We start from the raw sequence: 26,744 nt of genomic DNA, 5'->3' as shown, positions 1-26,744 counted from the left end.
TGTCTGAAGCCACTCCAGTTCTCCAACAGAGCTCTGAAATCCAAAACAATTTGTGAGTGAAAGAAGTTCACTTTGCTTTCTTCAGAGTTTCAGTAATAAGAAAACAGAACAGAATTGGGTATGGCAGAATAGAACGGGGTATGGTAAGTTAAAAAGTGTTAAGGTAACGGAACATTTGATTCAATTAATTCCATAGGTTTAAAAGTTGAAAGGATATAGTTTTAGATGGGAGTCTGAATTAACCAAGAACTGCAGGAAATGAAGGAGAAAAATCAATTTTATGCACATGACTGCATTCTTAAAAATATACTGTTATCTTCAACAATTCAAGTAAGGTAACAGACATTATCAAAAATAACTTCATGAACCATACTCAAGTTTCAAATCACATTCTCAAACTTTTAGCCCAAAGCAGTTTTATTGTGTTAACTTCATATAATAAACCATGAAGGTCTGACTGTACAAATGGTTAATGATTTGCACTTGTGATTCCTGTAAAAGCTAGCAGACTTGCTAACCACCTTACCGTAAAGATAGGGCAGATTATGCATTTAATCAAAGCACTTTGATTTAGGCATGAAACAAATTCAAATGGTTGACATTCTGTGCTTCTAATGCACCACTCAAAAGAGAGGCAAGAAACACCCAAATGTTGTACAGACAATTATTTTTACAGAAAACCCTTCCTTGAAATTGATCTTTTATCCGCAGCTGTAGATGAGAGTATAATCTGTTGTAAACAGGGCACTGTGTTGTAAAACCAGTTGTTTTTTTTTTAAATTAAGATCTCTCTCCAAAAGTTGGATAAACAGACTCTTCAGAATGTCTTTCAAATGTAGCATGTTGTTTCTATATCATAGTTACTTTCCTTTGATTCCTTTTTAAAGATGTTTGTGTTCACAGCAGTTCTGTTTTAAAAACTGTTTGAAATTTATATAAAATTCTGTACATGTTCACAAATTATTGCATAAACAGCATAATCTTCATGACAGTATTCAGCAACACATGTCCATCTCAGGAAGCTCACGTTTCCCTTCGTGCTTTTTTCTTCTTTTTAACTTGTTTGGGGGATTCCCAGCTTTCTTCAGACTTTGCTAAAAACAAAATACAACTACAGTGTTAGAAATGAGAAGGTTTACACAGAATTGACTTTCAAAATCCTGGATAGTACATCTAATATTCTAATGAAGTTATTCAGAATAATCAACCAGCATGATTTCTGAGTGTCTTATTTAGCTGCTCATCCCAAATACACTATTTTGGAGTGCATTTAATAGCAAATCTGCTAATTTCAACATACTTTTTTACTCTGCGAATACAAAAAGATGCAACACAGGTAATTTTAATTAATGTTTACACTGAGGGTTGTTTTTTTTGCTAACTGAAAATAATGTACATGTGCACAACTGACATTAATTGTTCACTTTTTTCAGATTACAGTATTTTTACCCATTAAGTATAAGTGACATGTCAGAAAACGAAATTCCGTGAAGATGTGGTTACTGTGGTAAATCAGTTAATATTTCATATGCTGAACATCAGAAATGTTCTTTCAACTTCAAAAGCCTTCATGTTTCACAACTACAACAAAAAGTTCTGCATTGACACACTGACTTGAAAGATTCTGTTGCTTCATTTGTTCAAAATGAAGAAGCCAATTAGTGCAGTTGAATAAGACTAATATGAAATAATCTAATTTCTTCTGCAGTCATTAACAACCGGTTTAGTACTTTTAACACTTAGCCAGGAACTTCTTATGAAATGTCAGCATTCATTAATCTCATTAAAAAGTCTAATTCCAACAACTTTTTTTTTTTTAAAGCAATGCCTTTCCAAATCCTAATTTTCCTGTCTTACTGAACGAGTACTTCAATACAAGCACTTTTTCTGAGTACAACAGGGGATGCATTTGACACCTCTGGACACAGCATATTTTATAAAGCAGTATATCTGCAGTAGTTCAGTCTGATGTATGTGCTGTTAGGGGACAACAAAAAAGTGCATCACCCAATACCTTCCCACTCCCATACCACCAGCTGGTTTCTTCCATGATTACTATATTTCATGGGAGAATACGGAAAAAGATGTTAATGAACTAAGTTGAGTAGTGAAAAAAGCCACCCCTGTAGGTTGAAAATTGAATTGTTTGTATTTTTTTCAAAATCTGGTAGCTAAACATCCTGTCAACTGTTATGTTAGTACCCATCTGTTTCACTGAAGCAGGCCTTTGAAACTGTTGGCAGAACTCTTTAGTCACAGCATGGAGGGAGCTCCAGTCCTGATGGTGATGGGTACATCCAAACGTCTGTTAAAGACTGGACAAGGCTAAGACATTTTTCAGTCATTCCAGCACACAAAGCCAGTTTTTCCTCATAGTAAAAGCATGTTTGCCAAAGTACTTCAAAGAAAGCTAAGATATGGCAAGATACATACATGAAATCCCTAAGGATTTGTACGGCACTCTAAACTCAAATTTCAGGAAAAGCAATCTGACTATTCATGTTCTATAGGAAAAATAAGTGCACCCTGAATTCAGACAAATGAATTGTACCAAGAGATACTTACTCTGTGGAGGAGGCACACTGTTTTGCTTAATATTGGGACTAGAAACATCTGTCTCTTGCAGCATCTGTGGCACTTGGGAAGCGATCTTGTCAGAACCGCTCTCGGATACAATTACAGATGGCTCAGTAGAAACAGCAAGCGAAGGAGCCTCCTCAGGCTGCTTGGAAAACAGAAAAACATTTCCAGAAGTTTATACAGTCATACAACATAGAAGACACTTATATATGGTGTTACTTTGGGAGTATATGCAGTGGCTGCTGGAAAGATAGCATTGAAAATTTAAGCCAATATTACAATTCTTTGAAATTTTACATCAGGGCTGCAATACTGCCATCTAGTGCCAAAACTTCTAGTTGCATACCAGTAAAATGAATCAATGAAAAAATGAAATAAAAATAATAAAGAAAATAAAATTAATTCACACAAATTATTTTTTCTTAAAATACGTGACATGCAAAGAAAGAAGGAATAATCTAAACATCACTAAGATCCTAAAAAGATTCTAAAATACATATTCTGAAGAGATTCAATACAGTGAAATATATGTATTTGGCTGCAAGACAAACAAGCATGCTGTATAGGTCCAAATATGCATCTCAATAACCAAATGAAGCTTGTATTGTATTTAGAAAGCATTTGCAGTCATTTCTATCAAATGCTCAAAACACTCTGTATGTTTATATTAGAATAACAGGTATCTGTGAGAGCAGTCAGAAAGCATTTCAGTGGAAACTACTGCAGGAATAACTGCCAAGGAAAAAGATACTCCTAGTTATGTTCCAATCATCTGATCTGTTTTGAAGGTTCCCACTGCAAGGACAAGATGTCACAGCAGTTCACTGTGTAGCACTTACAGGAATTAGAATACAGTAAAAAAGAAGTAAAAATTCAAGTCATGTTGACATCCCACTAGGAAAGTCACAACATGAAAACCATACTGACAAAATTAGGAGTGTATTAGAAAACAGAAAATCAGTCAAACAATGAGCTGCAACCTTTAGGATGTTATTAAGATGTCATGGCTGTAGTTGTGCCACAACAGCAAGGACCTGGAACTACCACAACAGAACAGTCAAGTCTACGTCCAACCCTTACTGTGGATGTAATCCTAGATAACAGTTACCAGTTTGTACTGTTTCCATCAGTGCATCTTGAAAATTTAGTCAGAATATACAAAAGACCAAGATGATACACTTTTTAACTTTTCTTTTTAACCAAATCATACTGAGCAAGCAGTTGAACAGCTTTTAGACCATAGCAGTCGTCGAACCTTATAGGAGGAGTTTGCAGTGTCCTTACACATAAATGGAAACAAGTTTTTCAGTAACTGTAATTGCAATATTTCTCTTAGTGTACTGAAGGGACTGTAATCTTAAATATTAAAAAAAATAAAATCAGCACACTGGTAAAATGAACTCCCATCCTACAGGACTTCCAAGCTTGACAAATACAGTTTTGTTAGGCCTCAGTCACTCTCTACCTGCAGGTAAAGCAACTCAATTAAGTTTTAAATGGCATACAGCTGTTGGAGGCTGACTACATTTTTTCTATATATCATACTTCTGTCTGAATTCTGGAGGGGAAGTGGACATGGAAACCAAACATTAAAAATTGGGAACTACTCTGCACTAGGATTTTCTGTGCTAACAGCTCAGTTCAGAAAGGAAACCCAAAACAATGAACAATGCCTATTTGATCATAATAGTTACATGCATAATTCTACAACTTATTAATGAAGCAGTGACTTGTGAAATGGTTACAAATGAAGGATTTCCAAAGCTCCCTCTTCATTTAAAACCTGTGTCTGCTGATAAAATGCCAAAGGTTTCCACACAGACCAATGTAGCATATGGGAAAAATACCATCACCGGACAAAATCAAGAAGTGTTCAACATTCAGCTGTTTCTGGTCTTTATGAGGATATTCTTCTGGATAATAACTTATTGGTACTCTAATATCAGTTTATTTTTCCTCATATTTGGTTTTTATGTTTTGGAGCATTTGCTTGACACTAAATTACCTACCTTGGAAACTTAAGTAATTAACTTCATGCATCAGTCATAGATTGTTTCTAAAATTTTTTGGAACAGTCGAATCAAACAACAGAGGACGTCTTTGTGTGTGAGTGAAATTACAAAAAAGCCAGGTCTGATGGCAAGGAGACTTGAAGACCATCTGCACTGTTAGATACAGCCTTTCAGAAATTGTCCTTCATCAAATCCAACTAACTTCTGGGGAAGTTAGCCTGTTAAGAGCAGGCTTTTTTGTCTTGTGCCTCCACATAAATTTTAATACAGACTATGTCTTGTTTCAGAAAATTGCCACTAACACAGCTCTACAAAGGCACATAAACAGATTTAAAGACTCTAAAGTAACAGGAGTGCTCACATACCCCCCAAACAGTGCACTCTCCAACAGAGCTGATGCTATGAAATCACCTAGGAAGCTGGGTATGGTTTTAAACACTGAACAATTGAGAAAAGTCTGCTGAAACTGAGCTGGTATTTTGGCAGTGCTGACACCTCATGGCAAAAAATAAAATTTCTAATTGCAGGTAAAAAAAAAATCATTACATGTACCTAAAAAGCATTTCTTCCATCAGTTTAGATTTCTAAACAGCAAAAGCCAGCCTTTTAGGATGCCCCAGTACACTTCTTCCTAGATGTCTAAACACCACTTTGATGTCACAATCCAAATACGAGTTTTCTTTCTGTACTTTGGTGACATGCAGCCTCTTGTAAAATATTTCCTTCTAATAATTTATTTTAAATCTTAAGACATGGTTCTTTTTAAAACAATTCCTCAGAAATCAAGAAGTAAAATTCAATATTCTCACAGATATTCTGTGGTACCAAACTGCTGTCTTAACTGGTATAGTTCACTCTATGGAACAGAAAACCAATACTACTAGAAGTATTAAATACTTCTTCCTATGAAGTGATGCTTGTAGGGTAACAGTATCTAAGAAAGCTGCTAGTTGGAATAAGATTAAAGAGAATTTGTACTCAAGAATATTTAACTGTGAGCTGATATGAATAGTCAGTTCACGAATTGTTTCAATAAGAACTTTTCAGTCATTAAGCTCAGCACAGCCACTGAAGTAAAATTTAGACTACATTTAAGCCAGAATTTACGAAGTTAGTAGCACTTAATTCTGTTACAATGAAACAGTAATATATGCTATTAATCTTGTGTTGAGACCTACTAGTTCCTGTGTTTACAGATCTCAAAGTTTTAAACTATTGCTTGAACATTCAAACAAGAAAATAACTTGACAGCCATGAAAATGTCTACTGATTTAGAAGATGCTGCTTTTCAGAGGACTCATCCTTTTTCAAACTTGTAACTGACCTACATCTAAAATACTGTAGCTTGTAAGTGACCTACATCACCTTTATATTCATAAATATATACCCTGAATCAGTACTCTTACTGTAACCTTACCTACACAAATTCGTGTTTCAATGGACTTTGAGCACTTCCAAATCAGAAATAACATAAACCCAATTTTGTATCCCTACCTTAGCTGGTTCACTAGTACTTATGGTCTTCCGAGAAAAAGCTATTTCCTGCTGTGGTTGAACTTTGGAGGTATTCTCTTGAAATTCCACTCCAGCTTCTCTATCCAGTTCTTCAGTGTCCTACAAAATTGAGGGATGGGAGGGGAAAAAAACAAAAGAGCCTATGTTTGCAGTACAGTTCTGACTCCTCTTGCCTGCACATCAGTTTTGTCATCATAATCAGCTTCTTTAACTAAGAAAATCTATCTAAAAAAAATTTAGTAAGCTAATACCAGCCTATGGTAACACTCAAGATTTATAGAACAATGTAATGCAAAAATACCTGTAGAACCTAGTAAAGCCTAGGAGGCAGAACTCTTAATGCAATTTACTCACAAAAATCCCAATCTCTGAAGGAACAGAACCTCACACTCCTGTAAAATCATAAGGATATGAAACCAAACATATACTATTCTAAAAGTTTTGCTTAAGTATCACTAAGACACATGACTGCTGTTAATTCTGTGCCTTGTTACAAGTAAAATGTTTTAAAATGAAGCTCTGCATATGAACCTATACACCTTTCTACAGCATATTAGGCTTTAATATTTTTGCAACCCAATTTAGTCTGCCAGGATGCCTGTGAAACAAACCTCTCAGTACAGAAACTGAAGAGATACCCAGGGTATCTGAGAGTCTCAATCTTTACTTCTTAAAACACTCTAATGGTGGAAAGTTTTCATTTTACATGAGGAATTATGAGTAGTTATATTTGTTTATAACACCAGAAGAATCCTGTTGTGGTGAACAGTAAACAGAACATAAGTGTGCAGTTTTAAGCTGGATGTACCTTCTTGAAACACTGTTCCTTCACTTATTTCCCCTCAAACTTTGTGAAAACACAGTTAGTCTATGTCTCTTGATTCTTGACAAGAAATGTATATTGCTTTACATCTAGCTCTGAAGGTAGCTTCCACTGCCTCAACAAACACCAAAGTCAACAAGTATGATTAATAAGAAAGGTGATGCTGTTTAAACGAACATGTTCAACTTTCAGAGGATAAATCCACAAATTCTAAGTGAGTTTGAAGTAGGACCGTAAGTTATATTACTGAACTGCTATAACAAGGATAATTTATCTGATGTATTAGCAATCCCTCTGCTCCTATCAAACATCACCCCAGGGTTTTCCATTAAAAAAAAATAATATTAAAATCTTTACACGGAATATCTCCTGGACTGATGGATTGAAGGAACAAGTAACAAAATCAGAGTGCCTGGAGACCGATAGAATAAATGAATCTGATCATGGATGGTAGGACTCCATTTGACATATACATCTTGAAAGACGGCTCACAGGACACAGAAAACACGTTCACTAACCCCAAGATCCATGCAAGACATTTGCAAAAACCTGTTAACCATAACCTATGAATTCTGACTTACAGTACAAGTCACTGTAAATGCTGGAGCATGACTGATTTAATTTACAAAAAAGCTGCAGTCTTAGTAGCCTCTGTTTGACTTTGCCTCAAAATAAACACTGCAAATTTACAAAAGCATCCATCTCCATGTTTAACATTTCAAAAGGATTTAGCATAACAGGAATTTAATCCTCTAAATTGTTTTTAAAAAATCCCAGATTGGTAACATGATAATCATAAAAAGCAAATCCAAAGCAAGAATGACTGAAGTAATGCTTTCTCTCTCTCCCCAACTAATCTAGTCAGATCCAACTGAGTATTTACCATTACATAAAGAATGTAAATTATTAATTGCTGTCACTATAAGCAGAAGCAGGATGTATTCTAAGCATGAATTACTAAAAGCTTTTTTCCATGAGGAAAGTACTTGTTTTCATCTAACCAAACATGATTCAGTTGCCAAGTGAGGTGCAATCTGCTTTTACTATTTTTACAATAAATCCATTTCAATGTTATTCTTCAAAAGCTATTTAAGTAACACAGAAAACACCAATCCTCAGTTTGCAAGTACTCTCCCATTCAAATCTGACTCAAGAGTAGCTCCACCAAGTTTAAGGTATTGATTCCATTTCACATAAATCAAGCTAAGCCAGTACTTCAGAAAACCACTACATTCTTGTAGAATTTTACTTTAAAACAGCCTAAGAGAAAAATTCAATTTATCTCATTCTCCTAGTTAGCTATATATGCCAAGGCAGCAGTTTTAAAGGACAGGAAGAAAAGGCTTCCCATGCAGAGCAGAGTTCCTCCTGGAACTATCCCTACAGTACAGAATCCTGCATTGATAAAAACCCAATACTTCAGGATAAACACCTCCCAGGTATGTCATGCTTTCCATAAATCCAGGAAAACTACTATGTTGCCTTCATAAGTCTAACATGTAATCATTCACATTAAAGGAAATACTAGTAAGAGGATTACTTTAACTCTTGAGAAATGACAGTAAACAACCCACCATAAGGAAATTAGTCTCCCCCAAATACTTTTTACTTAAGATATTAATATACAAAAATAAGGTGATTTTGTGAATTCCTCCTGCATTGCCTTTCAGACTCTCTCTTTGTTGTTCTATTTACCTGTGCAGCAGAGTTAGCTTCTTCACCCTGTTTCTTCTTTTTCTTCTTCTTTTTCTTGGATTTTCCACTTGTAGAACTTTGAAGAATGGGCTCTGCTTTATCTCTTTCATTATCTGAAGGCTTCTTAAAGGAATAGAAGATATTTAGCATTTAAAATGAGAATGAAATGTCTTTTATAAACTGAACACAAATTAATAGCTATAAGAAATTTAATTGCATAGAAAAGTATAAATGAGCACAATATTATTTATTCAGTTAATTTTAGGAAGACCAGTCTTTACATGCTATTTGGTAATACAGGTATAGAATTTGAGAATGAAAGAGGCAACAAAACATCATGTACTGCTGGCATGGAAATGTTTTTCACACAGATAATTAAATATTGTTAAGAACTATTTATAAAAACTATGATTCTATAATACAGATCTAAATCCTCTCAGTCTACAACAATAAGGTAATCTTATATTATGGTGAGACTGCAGATTTGACATGGAACTTAGTGGCTTTAATTTCTTGACAATATTCAGCATTTTCCTTCTCTGTGGACACATTAAACACAATTGTGATACTCTTATCAGTGTAGAAGAGTTGAGAGATTACTTTTATCAATGCCCTTTAGTTACTTTAAAAAGTGGCAGTGGTAAGGACAAAGTCCTGAATCTAAGGAGAAAATATCACCTTTTACCTTCTGAATGTCAGGCATCTCTTCAGGTTGAGGAACAGAAGCAACTTTTTCTTCATCTACCCAGTTTCCCCACTCTTCTGCTGGTGCATTCCAATCAGAGCTGGGATCAGCTGAAGAAAGCCCATCTACAAAGATTAAGAAGGTTTTCAGGAATGTCTCCTTTCTTTGTAGGTGCTTTTTGACAGTTTAAAACAAAAAACAAGTAATAAAAATCTATGTATAAAACCACTTATCACCATCATGATCCAAATATTAATTTCCTACATTTCTGAAAAAAATGTAAATAACAATAGGTGGAAAAATTTTGTAGTAATGAGCAAGACTTGGTTATTTTACAGAGCAATAATTACAAACTAAATCACAGCAACAGCAAGTTAGATGCAATCACTTTGAGATACTTTTCTAGACTAGACGAAGACGGACAAATTTAAGAGCTGTTCTTTATCTTATGCCTTCTTCCAAGCTTGTAAAAAAATTAAGAGTAACACTGACTAATCTTGTTTTAGTAAGAATCCTATACAAGTTACTTCTCTGAAAGTGTCAATCTTACTGAGCCAAAAGTCATCTTCTAACACTGACATTTTTAATAACTTTATTTTCTCTAAGACTCTAAGTCCCTACTCCATTCTGCTGTCATTCTTTTATGATCACATGACATTTATGTTGTCATACAGGAAAGACAGATTTAAAGGTCACTTGCATAAAAATTAAAAGATCTGAAGGGAAGAACTAAGCCTTACACTGACTGTTAGTAGAAAGTTACAGCTAGTTGATTTTAAAACAGAACACCTAGTAAAACATAGTATTTAATTTCAAATTTATATTGACATCACAAATATTTCTCACCCTCAGTCTATGCCAAATTGAGTAAGAGGCAAACTCAGTCTGCTAACAGCAGGATTCAGTTTAAACATTTGAAAATTAAGTAAAAAAAAACCCCAATTAAGTTTACCGCCAAGCATTATCAAACCAAACACACATTAAAAGACCTTAAGATTACTTCTAACACTTTTCCATCTCTTACTTTCATATAAAAACATTACCTCAATTACACTAACTTTGAACACTAAAGTTTACTGATTTGAAAAAACGAATTACTGCCTAACAGAACACTTTACAGTTTATATACTGCCCTCTCACTAGCTGCTTAAAGAAAAAAATTAATTTTTTTACACTAACTTTGAACACTAAAGTTTACTGATTTGAAAAAACGAATTACTGCCTAACAGAACACTTTACAGTTTATATACTGCCCTCTCACTAGCTGCTTAAAGAAAAAAAAAAAGTTATTTTTTATTCATAACAAAAATTAGTAGTATTTTTGCATCCAGCTAATTTCCTTATCCTGAACCTGACAAAAGCAGTAAGGTGTGTATGTTAATCACCTTGGCCTAAACTGCCATTATTTCCCCACTTTGATGAGTGCACCCTTCAATTAGCTGATATCTACATCTGCATCACTCTATTCAGAGAAGTTATAGCCATAAACCTTCTGTGGTCAGAGAGGTGAATAAATTATGCTTTTGATAGTATCTAAAACAAATTGCTTTCAAATGATTAACTGATATGTGCTTTCCTTATCTTTAAGTCAGATAAAAGACAAAAGGTAAAATTTCAAAATGATCTGGCATCAGAGCAGTCATGCCAAAATCAGTGGAATCAAGGACTGCATCAACTAGTTCCATGTTTGCAGTTATTAAACAGTAAGTTTTTCTTAAAGAGAAAGTAACATACATGGCAGCTTTTCTGGTCAATTTCTTGAACAATTTTTCAGATCTAGTAGGAAGCACGATATTATTTTTCTTAACTTTTTAAAATCTGACTGAATAAAGATGTAAACTATAAGATAGTTCAGAAAGTCGATTTAAGGCTGAAAGCCTTCTTCAGTTACAGCTGCACTAGTAAATATCTAGGAATGGTTGTAACTTTACTGTAGTCCATCCCTTTTCAGGGAGAGACTGTGGTTAACAACTACAAGAATATTTTAAAATTGGCAGAGAGGGGAAAGGGAAGAATAAACACCAACTTTACTACAATTCCCAAGTCATTTCAGTGATTTCTATCCTACATATGCTTCTACACACATAATAGCTTCCTAATGTCTGCTAAATAAGAAAGTAAGTTAGACTAATTACAAGTCTTAGATCACATTAAGTTTCCTGTAAAGTACTAAAACACTTAAAAGCAAACTCAGTGACTAATACAACCTGCTAAATACCTACATTCTTTTGCAGACTTGCAGTAGATTCTTCTTATCATTCACAGTAAGACTGTCTTAAAGAATTAGTAAGATTTTCTAGCAAAAGCCAAAACTACCTTCAAATGCATGAGCTCTCTTTCACTTCTCAGTTTCAATATGCAAGTGTTTTTCCTAAAAAATTAACCATCTTCTATTATCATCTGCCAAAATACTTCTTCCTGCTTTCTTCAAACCGTCAATTAGAATTAAAGAAGTGAAACTTTTCTTCAGATTTTCTTCAGATTACCTACACAAGCAGCTAATTCAAGTAACTATACTTTAAAATAATAGTAATTAACAAGACTTTGTTAATGAATGTTTTAGAGGAACATACTTAACCCAGACCATTCGTCATCAACAGGGGGCTGAGCATGGCTTAGATCCCACTGAAAATCAGGAGCACCAGTCTGAGAAACTGATTCATTGTTGGATCCTGAAAGAGAATAAATCAAATTGTACTTGTAAGTAAACAAGCTTCCCAAGTTCTCTTGAGTAAATAAATTCTTATCAAAGTAGAAAAGGAAGACAGCTCAAAATAGAAGTCTGATTTTAAGGACTGCACAGGACAGGGAATATACAAGGCTTTTGAATATGAGATATATTAAGAAAACAAGGGAACTAAAGAAGAAAGACAGAATAAAGTTGGAAGAAGAGTATGGAAAAGAGATAAGAAGGGTGAACAACAGCAGTCTAAGGTTTACAGCAGTCTCCTCAAACTGAAAAACGGTTAGTAAAATTATTATCCTGTATCAGTAAGGACTCTTCCAGGGAGATGCTTACAAGAAAAGAGTACTAGAAAGAAACCTCATCAATCACATTGTAGATAAAACAATTAAATTATTAAGTACTAAAAATCCAATTCTCATTTCAAGTAAAAGGTTTCCAGAGCATAAAAGCAGCATGACAAAAAACAAAAAGCCAATACCACTCATGATAACACAAAGTGTGAGACATACAACACCTTTATTTTAAGAAAAATAGGGCATTGGCACAAAACCAAAAAAGCTTGACTGTGAGACCAAGAGAAGCTAATATATTACTTTACGACGAGATTCACTTTCAAAATTAAGTTTAAATAGGACCATGGCTACCTGGGACTCTATTTTATAAACAACTCTTCAAGTAGTAAACATTCATTCCTGTGGTTGCTTTGCATTACAACATTGTTGGCTAATGTGCATCAAAGATGATTAATACACTTCATTTGCTTCACACTTCTCTCTTACTTGAAGTTGGAATGGTGGTACTGCAGATGAATCTTAAGATCAGTCACATGGCTACCCTGGCAAATGTTTTTTAATTAAAACTCTCTACAATTAAGAAAAACTTTGTTCCTTCTTTAAGACAATGTTTCCATTAAGTGAACTGTTCTTTGGAAAGTCTGATAAATTAGACCCTGGAACTCGTAACTTGTTACCCTGCCTCAGATGAGTACAGAGAATGAAGAACTGATGCAAGCTGTAGGACAAAGAGCTCAAGTTCCACGGCTAAAAGACTGCAAACTCCAATGCAAGTAAACATAGCCTAAATGCATAAAGTACTTGTCCATAAAGTACTTCCTAAAAGAAAACACACACCAAGCTAGTTAGATAATGGGGTAAGCAAGAAAGAGCAGAAAACCTAATTATGATTGCTTTACTGCATAATAAATCACTGTAACACTCATGTCAGTAAGTTTAACACAGAAGATTTCTAAGTGAGCCAGGTTTGCATTCTATAGCAATTTTACCCTTCAAAACAAGAAAAACCCAGACCTTAGCTTTCCCACCCATCATAGAGGAAAAAGACTCAGGACTTCAAATCCTGTCCATAGAATGTATTTCCAAAGTAGTGCTTCAGTTCCTTGAAGGGAAAAAATCCCAATCACCAAATGACAAACCTCCCAGAAGATATGGGTAAGTAGAATTTCTTAGAGAGCAATCTTCAGATCTCCAGCTTGAGACACAGCAATACTAAGTAATCTCTTATGCCCGTTATTTAGACTCAACACACAAACAAGGCTAAAAAAAGTATCACTTTCTTATTGATTTAGCTTTAGACTCTCAACTTAAAACAGTTACTTTATTGAATAATTTTAGAATAAGAAAAAAGCTTTATAGACTTTCCTAAAACACATCTAGCACTTGTTTGGAGTTATCTGCACTGCTTTGAAAGAACACTGAGAAAGATGCATATTAATAATACTTGGCAAATTTTACTTTCAGCAGGTTGGGGTCAGGGAGAGTGGAAAAATCTTTGGAAGGGCATACATACCAGCAACTCCAGTTAATCCAAATGACGAGAAAGAAGTAGAATTCTGTTCAGAGGTATTAATCCTTGCATCCACATTCCAAGCAGCTGTGGGGGCAGGAAAAAAGAAAAAAAAAGAATGTTGCTGGCAATGTTGAGTTAGCCATTTAATTATGCACAGAGTCAAAAAACAGCACAAGTTCCAGCTATGTTAATATTTCACACAACTGAGGGGATAATTTTACCTATTACATGAGACAATTAATGGTGATAAAGATGTCACTGCATGAACACATAGCTTGAAACAATTTTCAAGCTTTTCAAGATCATCTTCCCTCTACTGCTTCTTCTATATATGAACTTCTCACAAAGGAAAGAAGTAAATTGTTTTTAACCCAAATAGTATTATTCTTCCCATTAATGCAAGCATCTAAGCTACTGAAAAGGATATTTATTAATTCCATAGATAAAATCTGGCTTTAAACAAATTGTATACAAATTAAAGAACAGAACAAAGTTCAGAACAATTTTTAACAAAATTGAGATATTGATTAAAAATTAAGACACACTTGATGTTAAGTGTAAGGTAGAAAATAAGCAGAAATAATCAGTTGCATTAATGTGTCAAAAGAAACAGATGGTTAAAATGTGATTTTAAATATGAACTACTAGGAGTTATAGCAGCTTTTATTTAATTTTTTTTTTTTTTTTCATTGGGGGACAGTGCACTCAAAACTGAACAGAGTATTCCAGATGCTATCCAAGAAGTGGATAATAACTATTCTCAACTACTGAGTCAGTTAGTACAGCCCAGAATATTCTTGGTGTCCTCTGCTGCTGGGGCTCATGTCCAGCTTGTTGTCCACAAGGACTCTCTATCTGCAGAGCTGCTCTACAGGCGGTCCTTGGCCAGGGGTGCTTCCAACCCAGATGTAGCACTTCACAGCTGTCCACGTTGAACTTCCTCAGGTTCCTGTTGACCTATTTCTCTGCTGGTTCAGGTGTCTCTGGATGGCACCCCTGATCTGGACAGTATCAACTTGCTCCCCCTTTCCCACTTAAGTTTGGTGTAATCTGGGAATCTGATGCGAATGATACCCTGTTATTTCCTCCAGATAATTTATAAAGATGATAAACAGGACCAATCTAAGTACACAGCCCTGTGATATCCCCCTTGTTACCAGCCTCCAGGTAGAGTATGACTCACTAAACCCTACCTTTGAGCCTGACCGGTTTTTCAACCATCCTAACTTGGATACAGTAATACTGAGAGAAGCAATGTTGAAAGCATGTTGAAAACATTGTGAAAGATGTTTGTTGCTCTCCCCTCACCCACAAAACTAATTATGTTACCAGAAGCATAATCAGCTTGGTCAGGCATTGTGAATTCTCAGTAACAAAAACAACACCAAGCTGGTGGCAGTTATTAAGAACCACCTTATTAGAATATACAACAAACTGGAATGTGAAAAAAAGCCCTTTCTTTCTACTTGGCTATAGTAAAGCTTTCAAAAGTATAGCAGCCTCAGGCACATTTCAAGGTATGCGAGGCAAATACAAGAGGTCTAAACTAAAGCAACACTGCTGACTACAAAAGAGAGTCTAGCATCACTTAGACTGAACAATGGGAAGGACCATATTACAGCACCTACAAATAAGCCAAAAATTGTTGCCCAGAGAGAGCAGAATCCTCTTCTCCTTTATTATGGACAGTACAAGTATAAAGGCAAAAAAATTGTACTAAGGATGACTAAGAACTGTGTAACATTAGATGTCACAAGAGCTGAACATTCTGTATGCCTAGAGTCTAAAAACACAGTTGATAATTTTGGATGAACATAATAGAGTTACAGCAAAGGTTTTAAGGCATTCATTAAGAAAAGAAGCTACATTTCAAAATAACTTAGTAATTACTTTCAGAAATTTAAGAGAGTGATATAAATTTTTTTTATTTCTTCACAGAAATAATTTATTTCAGATGAACTCCAAAAAACCCAGCTGAACTGTAAACACATAGATATTAAGCCATCAGAATTTAAGAGTAAACAGAAATCACTTAGTTCATTGGACCACTCCAAGACGTTTTTAATATATAAACATAAGGCTACTTAAAAGATTCTCTACTAAAAATTATACTTATGTAAAAAATGCTTAAGTGAAACAGGTTTTTTTTGGAATTGCTTACCAATAGGAGTGAACAAAGAACGCTCCTTCCAGGGCCTGCCCACCAGAGTTACACCCCAGTCCTTTCCATTTCCATTAGCATCTCCAGTGTCCTGGCCCCAAGCTGATGTCTCAGTCTTCCTCTTCCCAGCTGCAGTTGAGGGAACAGATGTCCACTTCTCCTCCCCTACACTGATTTGGGAGGAGATCTTCACAGATTTCTCATTCCAGCTTCCCCCATTTACTGTATGGCTTTCACTCAATCCTGCAGCAACTTAAATGCAAGCATAATGAAAGCATTTTATAAAATAAGAACGGAAGGAATAATGAAAATACTACCTGTGTGCACATATACTTAACAATTTAAAAAAGGACAATGGAACATGAGCTTTGCTCCACCAGTGTGATACAGAAAAGCTGCTGCTCTGTCTCAGCAGATTTTCCAGTTCAGATAATATGCACCATCTGTCTACTAACTTCAAGAAGGAGGAAAAGACAGCACTAAACTGCACTCTCCTTCCTGCAATCCTTTCCTTATGCAGCTGGTATCTTGGTGAACCAGCACCTCTAGATTACAAAAAACCCCAAAAACCCCCAAAACAAACAAACAAAACAAAACACAAAAAAAAAAAAGAAGAGAAAAAGAGTTGGAGGTGCTTCCAACACTACCAGGTAATTTCTCTTACAGAGTACGGCAACGATTCGTGCACCAAATTAATAATTTCTTCTTCATAACTGCACAAAGCAGTTCTTTAGGCAGGAAGCAGATCAAAATGACCAAGGACTAGAAAATGCTTCCCAGGGCACAGCTATCATATTGACTATACAGTCCATCAAAGTTAGAGGAAAAAAACAATGGTAAAATATACTGGTTATTTATTATTTTTGAGAGCGTTATGTTATACTAGGGTTAAAGACCACAAGCCTAACTGCAACAGTCTATCCTGTTGCAGAATTACTAGTCGTAGCAAGTTTAATGTATACTTTGAGACAAGTCAGTAGTATACTGAGGCAAAGTTTAATTAAATGTCCCAATAAAATGGGCTAATGGTTACCTGGTGCACCCAGCCTGACCTCTCATGTATCACAAATCTTTCTCAAAGGGCTCTGTATATGAAATTCTCTCTCTTTTTATACAAGCAATGTAAGCAATAGAAAAACTTCTCACCTACAAACAATTAAGAAATACCTGCACATTGCAAGTCTAACACTGACACAGTCAGCCAAAACCTGATCCAGAGTAAGTCAGGACCGCATGCCAACAAAAACTACAGACTAAGTATTTCATTTCTCAAATGAACTCATAGCTCAGACAGCATGAATGTGCCACATTCAAGATAGCCTCACCAGCAAGGAACTGGTTAGGTGAGATATGCCTACATTTTCTCAGACAAATAATTCCCAGTACAGATACTGAAAAGTCACCATTTCTGAACCTAAAACCGCTGCCCTTCCTCTATACAACCCCACAGGATTAATATTGTTTGTGTAAGTCTATGTCCTCTAACCATAATATGACGTCTTAGGGGAAGGTAGCAACAAAAAAGCAATGAGACTGAAACCAAAGCGTAGCTGATAGAAAAAGTCTTTAAATGCTGCAAAAAGACAGCTGAAGTCCTGAAGCAGGAGCTTGATTATTTCGTGTTTATCATACTATTTTCTTATCACAAACATCTACTTTCTATACTACCAGTAAGTTTTCACTGAATCATAGCAAAATGAAGACTGGAAGGGATCTCTAGATGTCACCTAGTTTTACCTTCCATTCACAGCACAGCTGACTTAAAAAATACCGCTTTATTCAAGTTCTAGAAATCATAAAGGCTAGCAGCTCAAAGTACCTCTCAGCAATCTTACGAAGTGCTTTCTTCCCCATGGCCAGTCAGAATTTCCCTTACAGAAGCTTGATTATTGCTTCTTATCCTTTCATCATGCATCTCTGAAGAATATAGCTTCTTCTGTACTACGGTCCAGGAAGTTTGCATGTGAAGTAAAGCCCTCAAAGTAGTACAAACTGGGCCACTTCCTGGACCTGTGTGCTTCTAATAACTCAGTTGTTGACTTGCTTAATTACACTGGATACTTTACATTAAAGCAACATCACTAATACTGGCTATGAGTAAAAACAACCATCTTGATTTCATTACGCCAAACTCACTTTAAGTGTTACTGTAACAGTATCTCTTATCAGAATACTGCTAATATTCACTAGTCAGTCACAGTGTGAAAATAGCCAAGTATTTTAACAAGCCTGTGTATGGCATATATTTATTTACAAGCATATATTTATATATACTTACTTTCCAAATTAATGTATTTAAAGTATGCCTCTCAAAGCAGTATCTAAAGAACTGAGTAACTCGTGTTTACGATCTGAAACAAGTGCAAACTTTACAACAATCTGGACTGGCATCTTTCAGCTCTCTGCAGTTATATACATTAAGTTTTTATTTGTGCAAAAAAATCAATTATTTAATATAAAAAGGGAGTAATACTGAAAAGCTAGCATAGAGAATTTTTAAGTGGAGTTTGAGAACAAGCTTTATTGTTCTGTAAGTAGTAATTTGTATAATAGATGATCTGGCTGAAAATTCCTGACACCAAATCCTTTTTCTACATATAACAGAGACTGTTTTCAACCTGTTAAAAAGTTATTGCAACTTAGAAGCATAACATCTGCATAGCCCAAAAAGCCAGCTGCATAACAAAGTTCCAGTTCAGTTACCTCACAAAATTCTGCACCAACAAATCATGTTTTTGCTTCTGTAGAGTTCTCTTCTAGTTTATTAGTATGCTTAATAATGAAAGCCTTTTACCTTGTGGAACTGATGACTCCCCCTTTGCAGGCTTAGAGCTGCTAACTTGTGCATTCAGAAGTGCATCACCTGATTAAGAAGAGGAAACAGATTAATTTTTTTTTTCAAATAGCAATATCTGTAAAAGTCTAAGAGTACCCATCACTGATATTTTAAGAAAAATAAACATCAATATCTTAAAGTAAATGAAGACATTTTCAGAAAATCAAATAATAAAATTTAAATGCTCTATATTTTATTATTATTTGTGTTTATTTTACAAACAGAATGAACTCAAAACTTATTTAGTGCCTATAAACCAAATAACTGCAGATTTTCAATAGCTCCAGCTGGTTTCCCAAAGGATGGTGAACAGAAACCTAAAATAAAGGCTGACATTTTCAAACAAAGAGCAACTCTAAGTATTTCACAGCTATTTCTCACTTCTGCCTTTTCACAAAAACACTAGATACAGCTGAATTATTTTCAGACTGGTCTGGTGCAAGTTGATACATAAGAACAAATGATGCATCAAGGATCCTGGCTAGAGAGGTTGCAGTCGTTATGGGCAGCCACAGCTGAAATTACCATTTCTTGAAGCTGTGTGTAAACGGACAGGAAAAAAAGTAAAACAGGAAACAGCTGATCTAGTCCTCAAGGACAAGAACTCAGTCAAGACGCAAACAAGTGTGACTAAGAACACCAGGTAAGGCATGCAAACTTCAATATACTGTTACATTGTACCAGATCACTGATTGCTAGGCTCAGTCTTTTTGCCACTTTGCTAGAACAGCAAGTTTCACTTACTCAAAGCACCAAGTATTTAAGTAGTTAAAAGTATGTCAGAAAGCTGAACAGTTTGAGTCTTCAGATTCTTTTAGCTTCTTAGACCATTTCTCAGTTGCAGCCAAATATGAATTGCTTTGTCTACACACTGTTCTACACACTGTTTAAACCAGTCCATGGAACATTTTTTCTTAAACAGTAGCAGCCAACAGAAGCTAAAGCCTGCATTTCCTATTGAATCCTTAGCTGTAATAATTGACAACCTAGTCTCTGCCAGATGTGTCCCACCATTATGAACAGCTTAAGCACAGGTACTACTAAATCAATGCTCAAAAAAATGTCTACATTTTAAGCAGTAAGTGATCTGCAGAGAGAAGTCACGCGTATAACCTTCCAACAAGGAAGCATTTATAAAGTTAAGGAGTTGATGCTCCCTGCAGCAGTGCTAGCATGCCTTTGAAGTTTTCAGAAACAAAAAGGGCAAAGTCAGCAGAGCACAAGTGAAGGAATGAAGACGTATGCCTACGCAGCTGTACAGCTACTGACAGAGCTCTGGCGTGGAGGCCAGTGCCTCAGCCACTTATTCCAGAATGTTCTCTCCTGAGCTCCCTCCAAAGCATGGCTCTAAAAAAGGTGGTGTTTTGCACAATAAAAGGTAGCTTGACATGGCTAGAAATAATTTCCTCAAGACTTACACCTCCAAATACACCTACCATACATCCAACACAGTCATCCAAGTAAAATTATCTTTCTAGAACATGTTCATAGACCTATCGACCATCATACCTTTATTTTTCCTGAGACCAGCTGGAAGCGATGGTGTAGGCATCAGTTGTTCAATGGACACAGAAACTGTATTTTCCACTGCTTGGAGATTTGATTCTCCTGAGCCACTGTCGGTCAGCACCTTGTCTCGCTTACGCTGCTGTCGCTTCTCTCTGTTACTGATTTTTGTTTCCCAGGCTCCTAAACATGGCCCAAATGAAAACACCAGAGAGCAAAAATGGCTTTAGCTTAAAAATCACAGACCTGGATATCAATTTCAACATTAGTTGGAAAACATGAATGACTGGCCAAAGATAAGCTTTCCTGGATACAATGCAATACTTTGCTTCACAGACCAAAACAGGAAAAACATTGAGGGCCCAACTTTTCTCAGTTTTTGTAAGTTTAACTCAAAAAAAAAATAAATAAAAAAAATAATAAAAAAAATCAATGCTATTAAATGCTGTTGATTCAAAAATCAGATTTCCAGATATAATATACAACTATGGAGTTACTACAAAATAAGTTTAATGTGTTTCTTTATGAAGCACAAATAAGTAAAACTTATTTAAGCCAAAACATGTCTAATTGCGTATTTTTTGTTGCATTTGTGTTCAGTACCTTCATCAACTTCCTTTCCATCTAGACGTGACGTATCCTGAACCGTTTTAGCATCTCCCTTTGATTTCTTTTTTTTCTTTGACTGGAATAAAAACAAAACAATTCTCTTAATAATTACTCAGTGCTCACTTCTCATAGTGATTTACAATTCTCCCCTGCTGAAATACAGGAATAAGTTTAAAATATATATTCTTGAACAACCCTTTGTATGGACAGCCCTCTGAAAGGAGTACTCAATATTAGTAATGCCTGAACAGCAGTTAAGACTGTTGAAGTAATAAGAAAGACTCATGCAGTACACAAATGGAAGGTGGGGATGTGATTACTCATGCTACAGAGCACAAAGCCTGGTGGAAGAAGCTGTGCATCACAATCACAGAGGAGTATGAACTGTTTGGCAGACAGATCCTGCTCTAGCAGAATTTGTTTTGAGCAAAAGCAAGTATGAAGTTATACATGGAGAAAGAACGCTGCTGAGTTCTTTTAAAAAAGTGGAAAAGAGAACTCCAGCTTGGAAAATTACTTCACAAAAACAAGAACTGTGATTAGAGTCCATACAATAGATACGCAGGGTTTTTTTCCCCAAGGCCTTACCAATTACAGCTCTTTGGCCACACAAGCAGAGACAAATGAAGAGGAACAGAGATGACTACTTCTGCAAGCAGTTTTGTTGCAAGAAGTAGAAATATGAAGTATTAAAAGATAATACTGAGGAAGAAAATATGAAAAATGACCCACGATACTGGGAGAGAGTGTACTGCACAAAACACTGGAGTTTAATCTTTTGATAAGCTAAGATGGCCAACTGATTTGACTTCCTTCTTAGCAAATACTGTACTGAAAAGCTTTTCAGCCTATTGAAGAAAGGTGTAAGAACTACCAGACAAACCTAAATTTAAAAAACTGACTTATTGAAGGATAGTTATCCACTCAAATGTTACAAGAGGAACTATTCACTAATTCACTGTCTCTGAAATATTTGAATAAGGACATTCTAAGAATGCCAGAAGTCCTTCTGGAATACATGCTTCTGCCTGAGTAAGACAAGTAATTGCCAGCTTTATACTTGATTTCAAACTATATTATTTTCTAGTCTTAGATGCCAAAAAGTATAATAATCTTCCTAGAATTTAGAACTGACAAATTATCACCACAGCTGCAGCAGCTATCCTACTGGCCCACCATGGCATACAGTTCACGTGCCTTTGAGTTAACATGCCCAAGAAGTACCATGTAGCTTTAATACAGGTACTGAAAGCAGTAAAGTTTGTTAGTGCAGCACCAGAGACAATACAAATTTCACTTGCTTATATGCAATGCTGTGCTAACACACCTGTAACAACTGGGGACCTGACCTGAGCAGTTAACTCATGGTTTACTACGTACTTGCTCAGTAGACTACCTTTACCCATATACCAGCTACCTTCACTTCCGAGAAGCATCCAAAAGGAAAGCGTTGGTTTCAAAAACAACCTGAGAAAAAAATTTTCTAAAAAAAAAAACAAAAACGAAAAAGCCAAGTAATTTGCCAGAGCACTTTCTAAGGAAAAAAATTAACAAGGGAAGCAGACAGCATGGAAAACAATTATTAATCACTTCCTTGGTGCTCAAGTACAGGAAAGATTAGTATGTTTCTACCTAAGTCTCCCATTTTCAGCTATGTTGAGAATGGAAGTTGAGGTCTTAGTGTCTCCCACCAACAAAGCCATAACTAGCAACTGTCCTCTGGTAGTAAGAGAAAATCTGAATTACTTCAGAAGTCTCCCAAAGAGCAGTTTAACATGACTACTCCTCCAAGGTAAAACTCCCGTTTCTTAAATGACTAGCTCCTGTAGAAGTATTGACATAAAATTTTACACTTCTCATGAAAATATCAAACTTTAACAGTTCTAAAAATAAGTTACTAAAAACTAATGTTTTAAAAAAGATCAGTAATTCCAATCTTGAAAATAGACTTACTTTCCTAGCCTAAGTTACTAGAACCTAATCGGAGGAACCAGGACTATAATTAGTTAGCCAATTCACTCATAACCTGCCAAACTCAGTGCTGTGACAGTCACTATATCAGTAAGAAACTTACTGAAACAGCATGAGATGTTAAAGGTTACTGAGCAGGCTAGCCGATCATTTTGCAGAAGCCTGTTCATTCAAAGTGTCACCTTCTGCAACACAGCTGCCAGCGTAGCTCTGTCATCAGCTAAAGAGCACATGAGGAACTCGGCAGGCCTGCCAGAATTTTTTGAGTCTTTAAGATGCAATGTCCCACATGCAAGAACAATAGAAAAATAAACATTTCTTCTTCAACCCTAATGGTCTGTTCACTTCTAGTATTCAAGACAAGGCAGTTGTGTGTTTGCAAACAGAACGAGAAATGAAGTTTTAACATCCTGCAATGTCACCCAGAGTCACTTCTTAGATACAGTCCTTCATACTAAAAACTAAAAAAAAAGTAAAAATCCTATACTGTACAAGCTACTCAAATGGTAAAAAGTGTTAAGAGAAGCACCAACCCTATGAAAAGTCACAATCCTGGCATTACCCAAAGCTCCCCCTCCCCCCCTTTAGCTGAACAAGAGGATACAACTTAAATTACTATCCTGAAAAAACATGCATGAAATTCACAAGAAGCAGCTAAGAAATACAGAAACATAAAGGGAGTGTGATTTTCATTGAAAACATATATTCAAGCACACACACACAAAAAAATATCACTCCCCTCAGGCCATAATTATATATATTCATGTATCTACACACATGCACACAGCACCCGAATTCCACCCATTCACTTATATCACCCATTCCAAGCTATACAAAGCCATGCACAGGTCTCCTTAGAATCATCTTAGCAGGTTTAAAACGTTAGAAATGCAACAGATGCCTTGAGAGGCTTAATCCAATAATTAGATGCCTGTGAAGTTACCTGCAGTTTAAAGAAACTTCTTGAGTATGATTTTAACTGAAGGCTAACATCTCCTGAGGCAACCATGCTTTGCCCAGAGTTCCCCAAAGTGATAGGAAAACCTAATCAGTTGAGTAAACATCCATATCCTGATTTCCTGAAGCTGCAACTTCAACTTGACATTTTAAAATTCAGATCACTAGATTTGCAATTTTAAGGTAAAGCTCCAGTTTAGCATTTAAACACCTTACCTACTTGGAAACCTGCTTGAGATAAAGTGCAAGTTGAGAAGACAAATATAGTTATTCCTTCAGGATCAAGTTTTATGTTCTTGACAAAAACCCCCACAAAGTCAATCTGATACCCAACATATGGAAAAGAGAAAGAAGTGTGCAGAGTGAGATTTTAAGGCAAATGCATTTCACAGAAAAATATATCTTTATTTGCTAATGCTAAAAAACTTAAAGTCCCTACAGCCAACTAACAGGATACTTAGTCAATATACTAACTGCAAAAGAAGTTACTACAGGGTAGTCAAATAAGTTAATTAAAACTTGAATGAGCTAAACAACTTACAATAATCGACTACTGGTTTCTGACTATGCACCATCATTTATTTTTCCACTATCTTCCCACAATATAGTTGGAACAAATCAATTTTGTTGGAGAATACAAATAAAAAAATCCATGACAGCTGGAAAATTTCATGCACAATGTTAGCAAAAGAAACAAGCCAAAAGTTACAATCAAAGGCCTACCATAAATATATCCATGTTGGCTACAAATTATAGCATTTATGATATGGCCAGAAGCTATTAGTCCTCAGAATGGGAAAAAAAAAAAAAAAAAAAAAATCACTGCCACTAGCATGGTTACCTTTTAGATAAAGCTACAGATCAAGCTTTACAAAGAAGTTTTTTTATGTAGCTGTTCAATTTGCATAACAAAAAGCTCACACCAGACTTCAAAGCCTGCTATTTGTCATCAGAAATTAAGAACTCTAATTACCAATGGATACATGTGACAGCAAAAATAAGAAGGCATGTGATCTTAACCCTTTGAACAGTAGTCCCCCAATTGTTAAACCATTTACAAAACACTTAATACTCTCATTAGAAGCCAGCAAACAAGAAACACTGACTTAATTTCTGCAGGCTTAACATTTTCACGTGATGAACACAGATATCAATGTTAAGTGGGGAGTGAGTGGGAGTGGGGGTTTGCCTGATGCAAACGTTCTGTGTTAAGGCATGACCTCAGACATTAAGACAATACTACTTCAGCTCTTAACAACATCGAATTAGTAGTACTCTGGATAGCGAGAAATACGCCTCTTCGTTCATGTGACTGGATTTCAAATCCCAAATAGAGTTACTAGATATAGAAATAATGTACACTAAACTTCCATGTTAAAATTTCATATCCATAACTGACCTTTTCGTTCTTCTTTTCTGTGTCCACAGGCTGCTTTGTATTTTCTTTACGGATAGTCTGTATTACATCATCCTCAGACACATCAAGGAAAGACCGTCCATTAGGCTGTGTAAACAATAAATGTGAATAATAAAGAATTCAGAGAAAGCAGATGAAACAGAGCTCGGTTTCAAGTATTACTGACAAGCAACTAATATCTACTGCAATTCTGTATTTATCAAACACAGAAATTAGAACAGAAAGACAACAGTTATCCTCATTTCTTCTCAATCCTACTCAACACAGGAATTGCTTTTCAAAAGGTAAATTTCTGGAGGTGATCAGCTTTCAGAACTGCTACAGTTGAAAACTGTTTCCAAACAGTTACAGTTGTATGTATCATAAATTATCTAATTAAATTGGATCAGCATGCAGTTCAGCAATGGACTGAATTTTTAAAGTCACTTTTACCGTGACAAAACTTCTACCAATGCATATCCCTCATAGCTCATTTCCTTCACAAGTTAAGCCTCATAGTAGAACAGAAAGTCAAACACGAAGCATGACTAAGCATGACGTCCCATTGTTCTTCTCAGACTTGATTATAGTAATTACATTAGTCTACTGTTTTTCCTTCACATAATAAGGGAAAGAAAATGAGCATGTATTATTTAACATATGAAGTTAAAACTCTGGACAGTCATTAAATTAGTCTCTATCAACACCTTTGACAGCAAAAGCATACACTTTAGCCTACATATTCCCTATGCAATATTGTAATATTTTGTAAAGTCATGCTTACTGTAAACAAAAAGCTATGACTGAAGCTACTGTGCCCAACTGCAGAAAAGATGAAAATGAATAACACATTATACTACTGTTAGCCATTAATCTGAGTTAAGAACAATTGTTAGGAGTAGTAATTGATAGAGTTCACACAAGTTTCATATTGATTCACATTTATGACTCAGATAAAGACTGAAAATTAAGACATTAAGCATAAGTAACTACTTCATAGTTGCTTTAATTTCTTCAATTTCCTTAAAAATAAAATCCGAGCTATATTATCTTCAGTTATTTTTTTGTTAAAAAAGAGGAATTTTAACTCTACATCACACAAACTTCATTGTTTTAAAGTAAAACAAAGACCATATTAGAACTTTGTGTGACCTATTCCTTCAAACATCAGATCTGATCCTGAGTTTAAGTGGTGAAGGTATTTATGTCTTGCCATGTTATATTATGCTTACAAATCACCCTTGGCATGCTTTCACCAGTGCATAACATAGTATTGCTTACTGTAGTTAGTCAGCATGCCAACATCTTATTTTGTAACTATTAATAGAAATGGAAAGATCAGGTCACCTAACCTCTCTTCTGCAACAGCCATCTTTAAACTAGACTCTTCCTATCTAAGATGCAGCACACTTCCTTCAGCATTCTGAAAATGAAGTATATTTTTTAGCTCTGTCTCCCAAAACTCTGAAAGTTCACCCCAACAAACTTCACAGTCCTCAATTCCAC

The 26,744-nt window shown here is 35.5% G+C and overlaps 1 protein-coding gene across 1 annotated transcript; it reads right to left on the bottom strand.

Moving 5' to 3' along the window:
• Positions 1-405: 405 nt before the first annotated feature.
• Positions 406-20,985, bottom strand: MTDH (metadherin). Its single transcript, XM_010006443.1, has 11 exons — positions 20,909-20,985; positions 20,309-20,488; positions 18,758-18,826; positions 15,964-16,215; positions 13,803-13,886; positions 11,884-11,982; positions 9,311-9,435; positions 8,626-8,745; positions 6,087-6,206; positions 2,566-2,722; positions 406-1,094 (listed from the first exon to the last, which is right to left on the bottom strand). The coding sequence occupies exons 2-11, from the start codon at positions 20,349-20,351 to the stop codon at positions 1,024-1,026; spliced, it is 1,140 nt and encodes a 379-aa protein (XP_010004745.1). The 5' UTR covers positions 20,352-20,488; positions 20,909-20,985; the 3' UTR covers positions 406-1,023.
• Positions 20,986-26,744: the final 5,759 nt, after the last annotated feature.

Source organism: Chaetura pelagica, unplaced genomic scaffold (genome assembly GCF_000747805.2).
Source record: "Chaetura pelagica isolate M959 unplaced genomic scaffold, ChaPel_1.0 scaffold76, whole genome shotgun sequence".
Lineage (NCBI taxonomy): Eukaryota > Metazoa > Chordata > Aves > Apodiformes > Apodidae > Chaetura > Chaetura pelagica.
This window is presented reverse-complemented; position numbering and strand designations above follow the sequence as displayed.

Bases quoted from the DNA above. Each gene is read 5' to 3' on its own strand.
- MTDH (XM_010006443.1), bottom strand. From the start codon at position 20,351: ATGCCTACACCATCGCTTCCAGCTGGTCTCAGGAAAAATAAAG. The intron at 16,216-18,757 runs GTAAAAGGCTTT...CTTGCATTTAAG, and splicing joins GGAGTCATCAGTTCCACAAG to TTGCTGCAGGATTGAGTGAA. The intron at 11,983-13,802 runs GTATGTATGCCC...ATTCTCTTTCAG, and splicing joins TGGATTAACTGGAGTTGCTG to GATCCAACAATGAATCAGTT.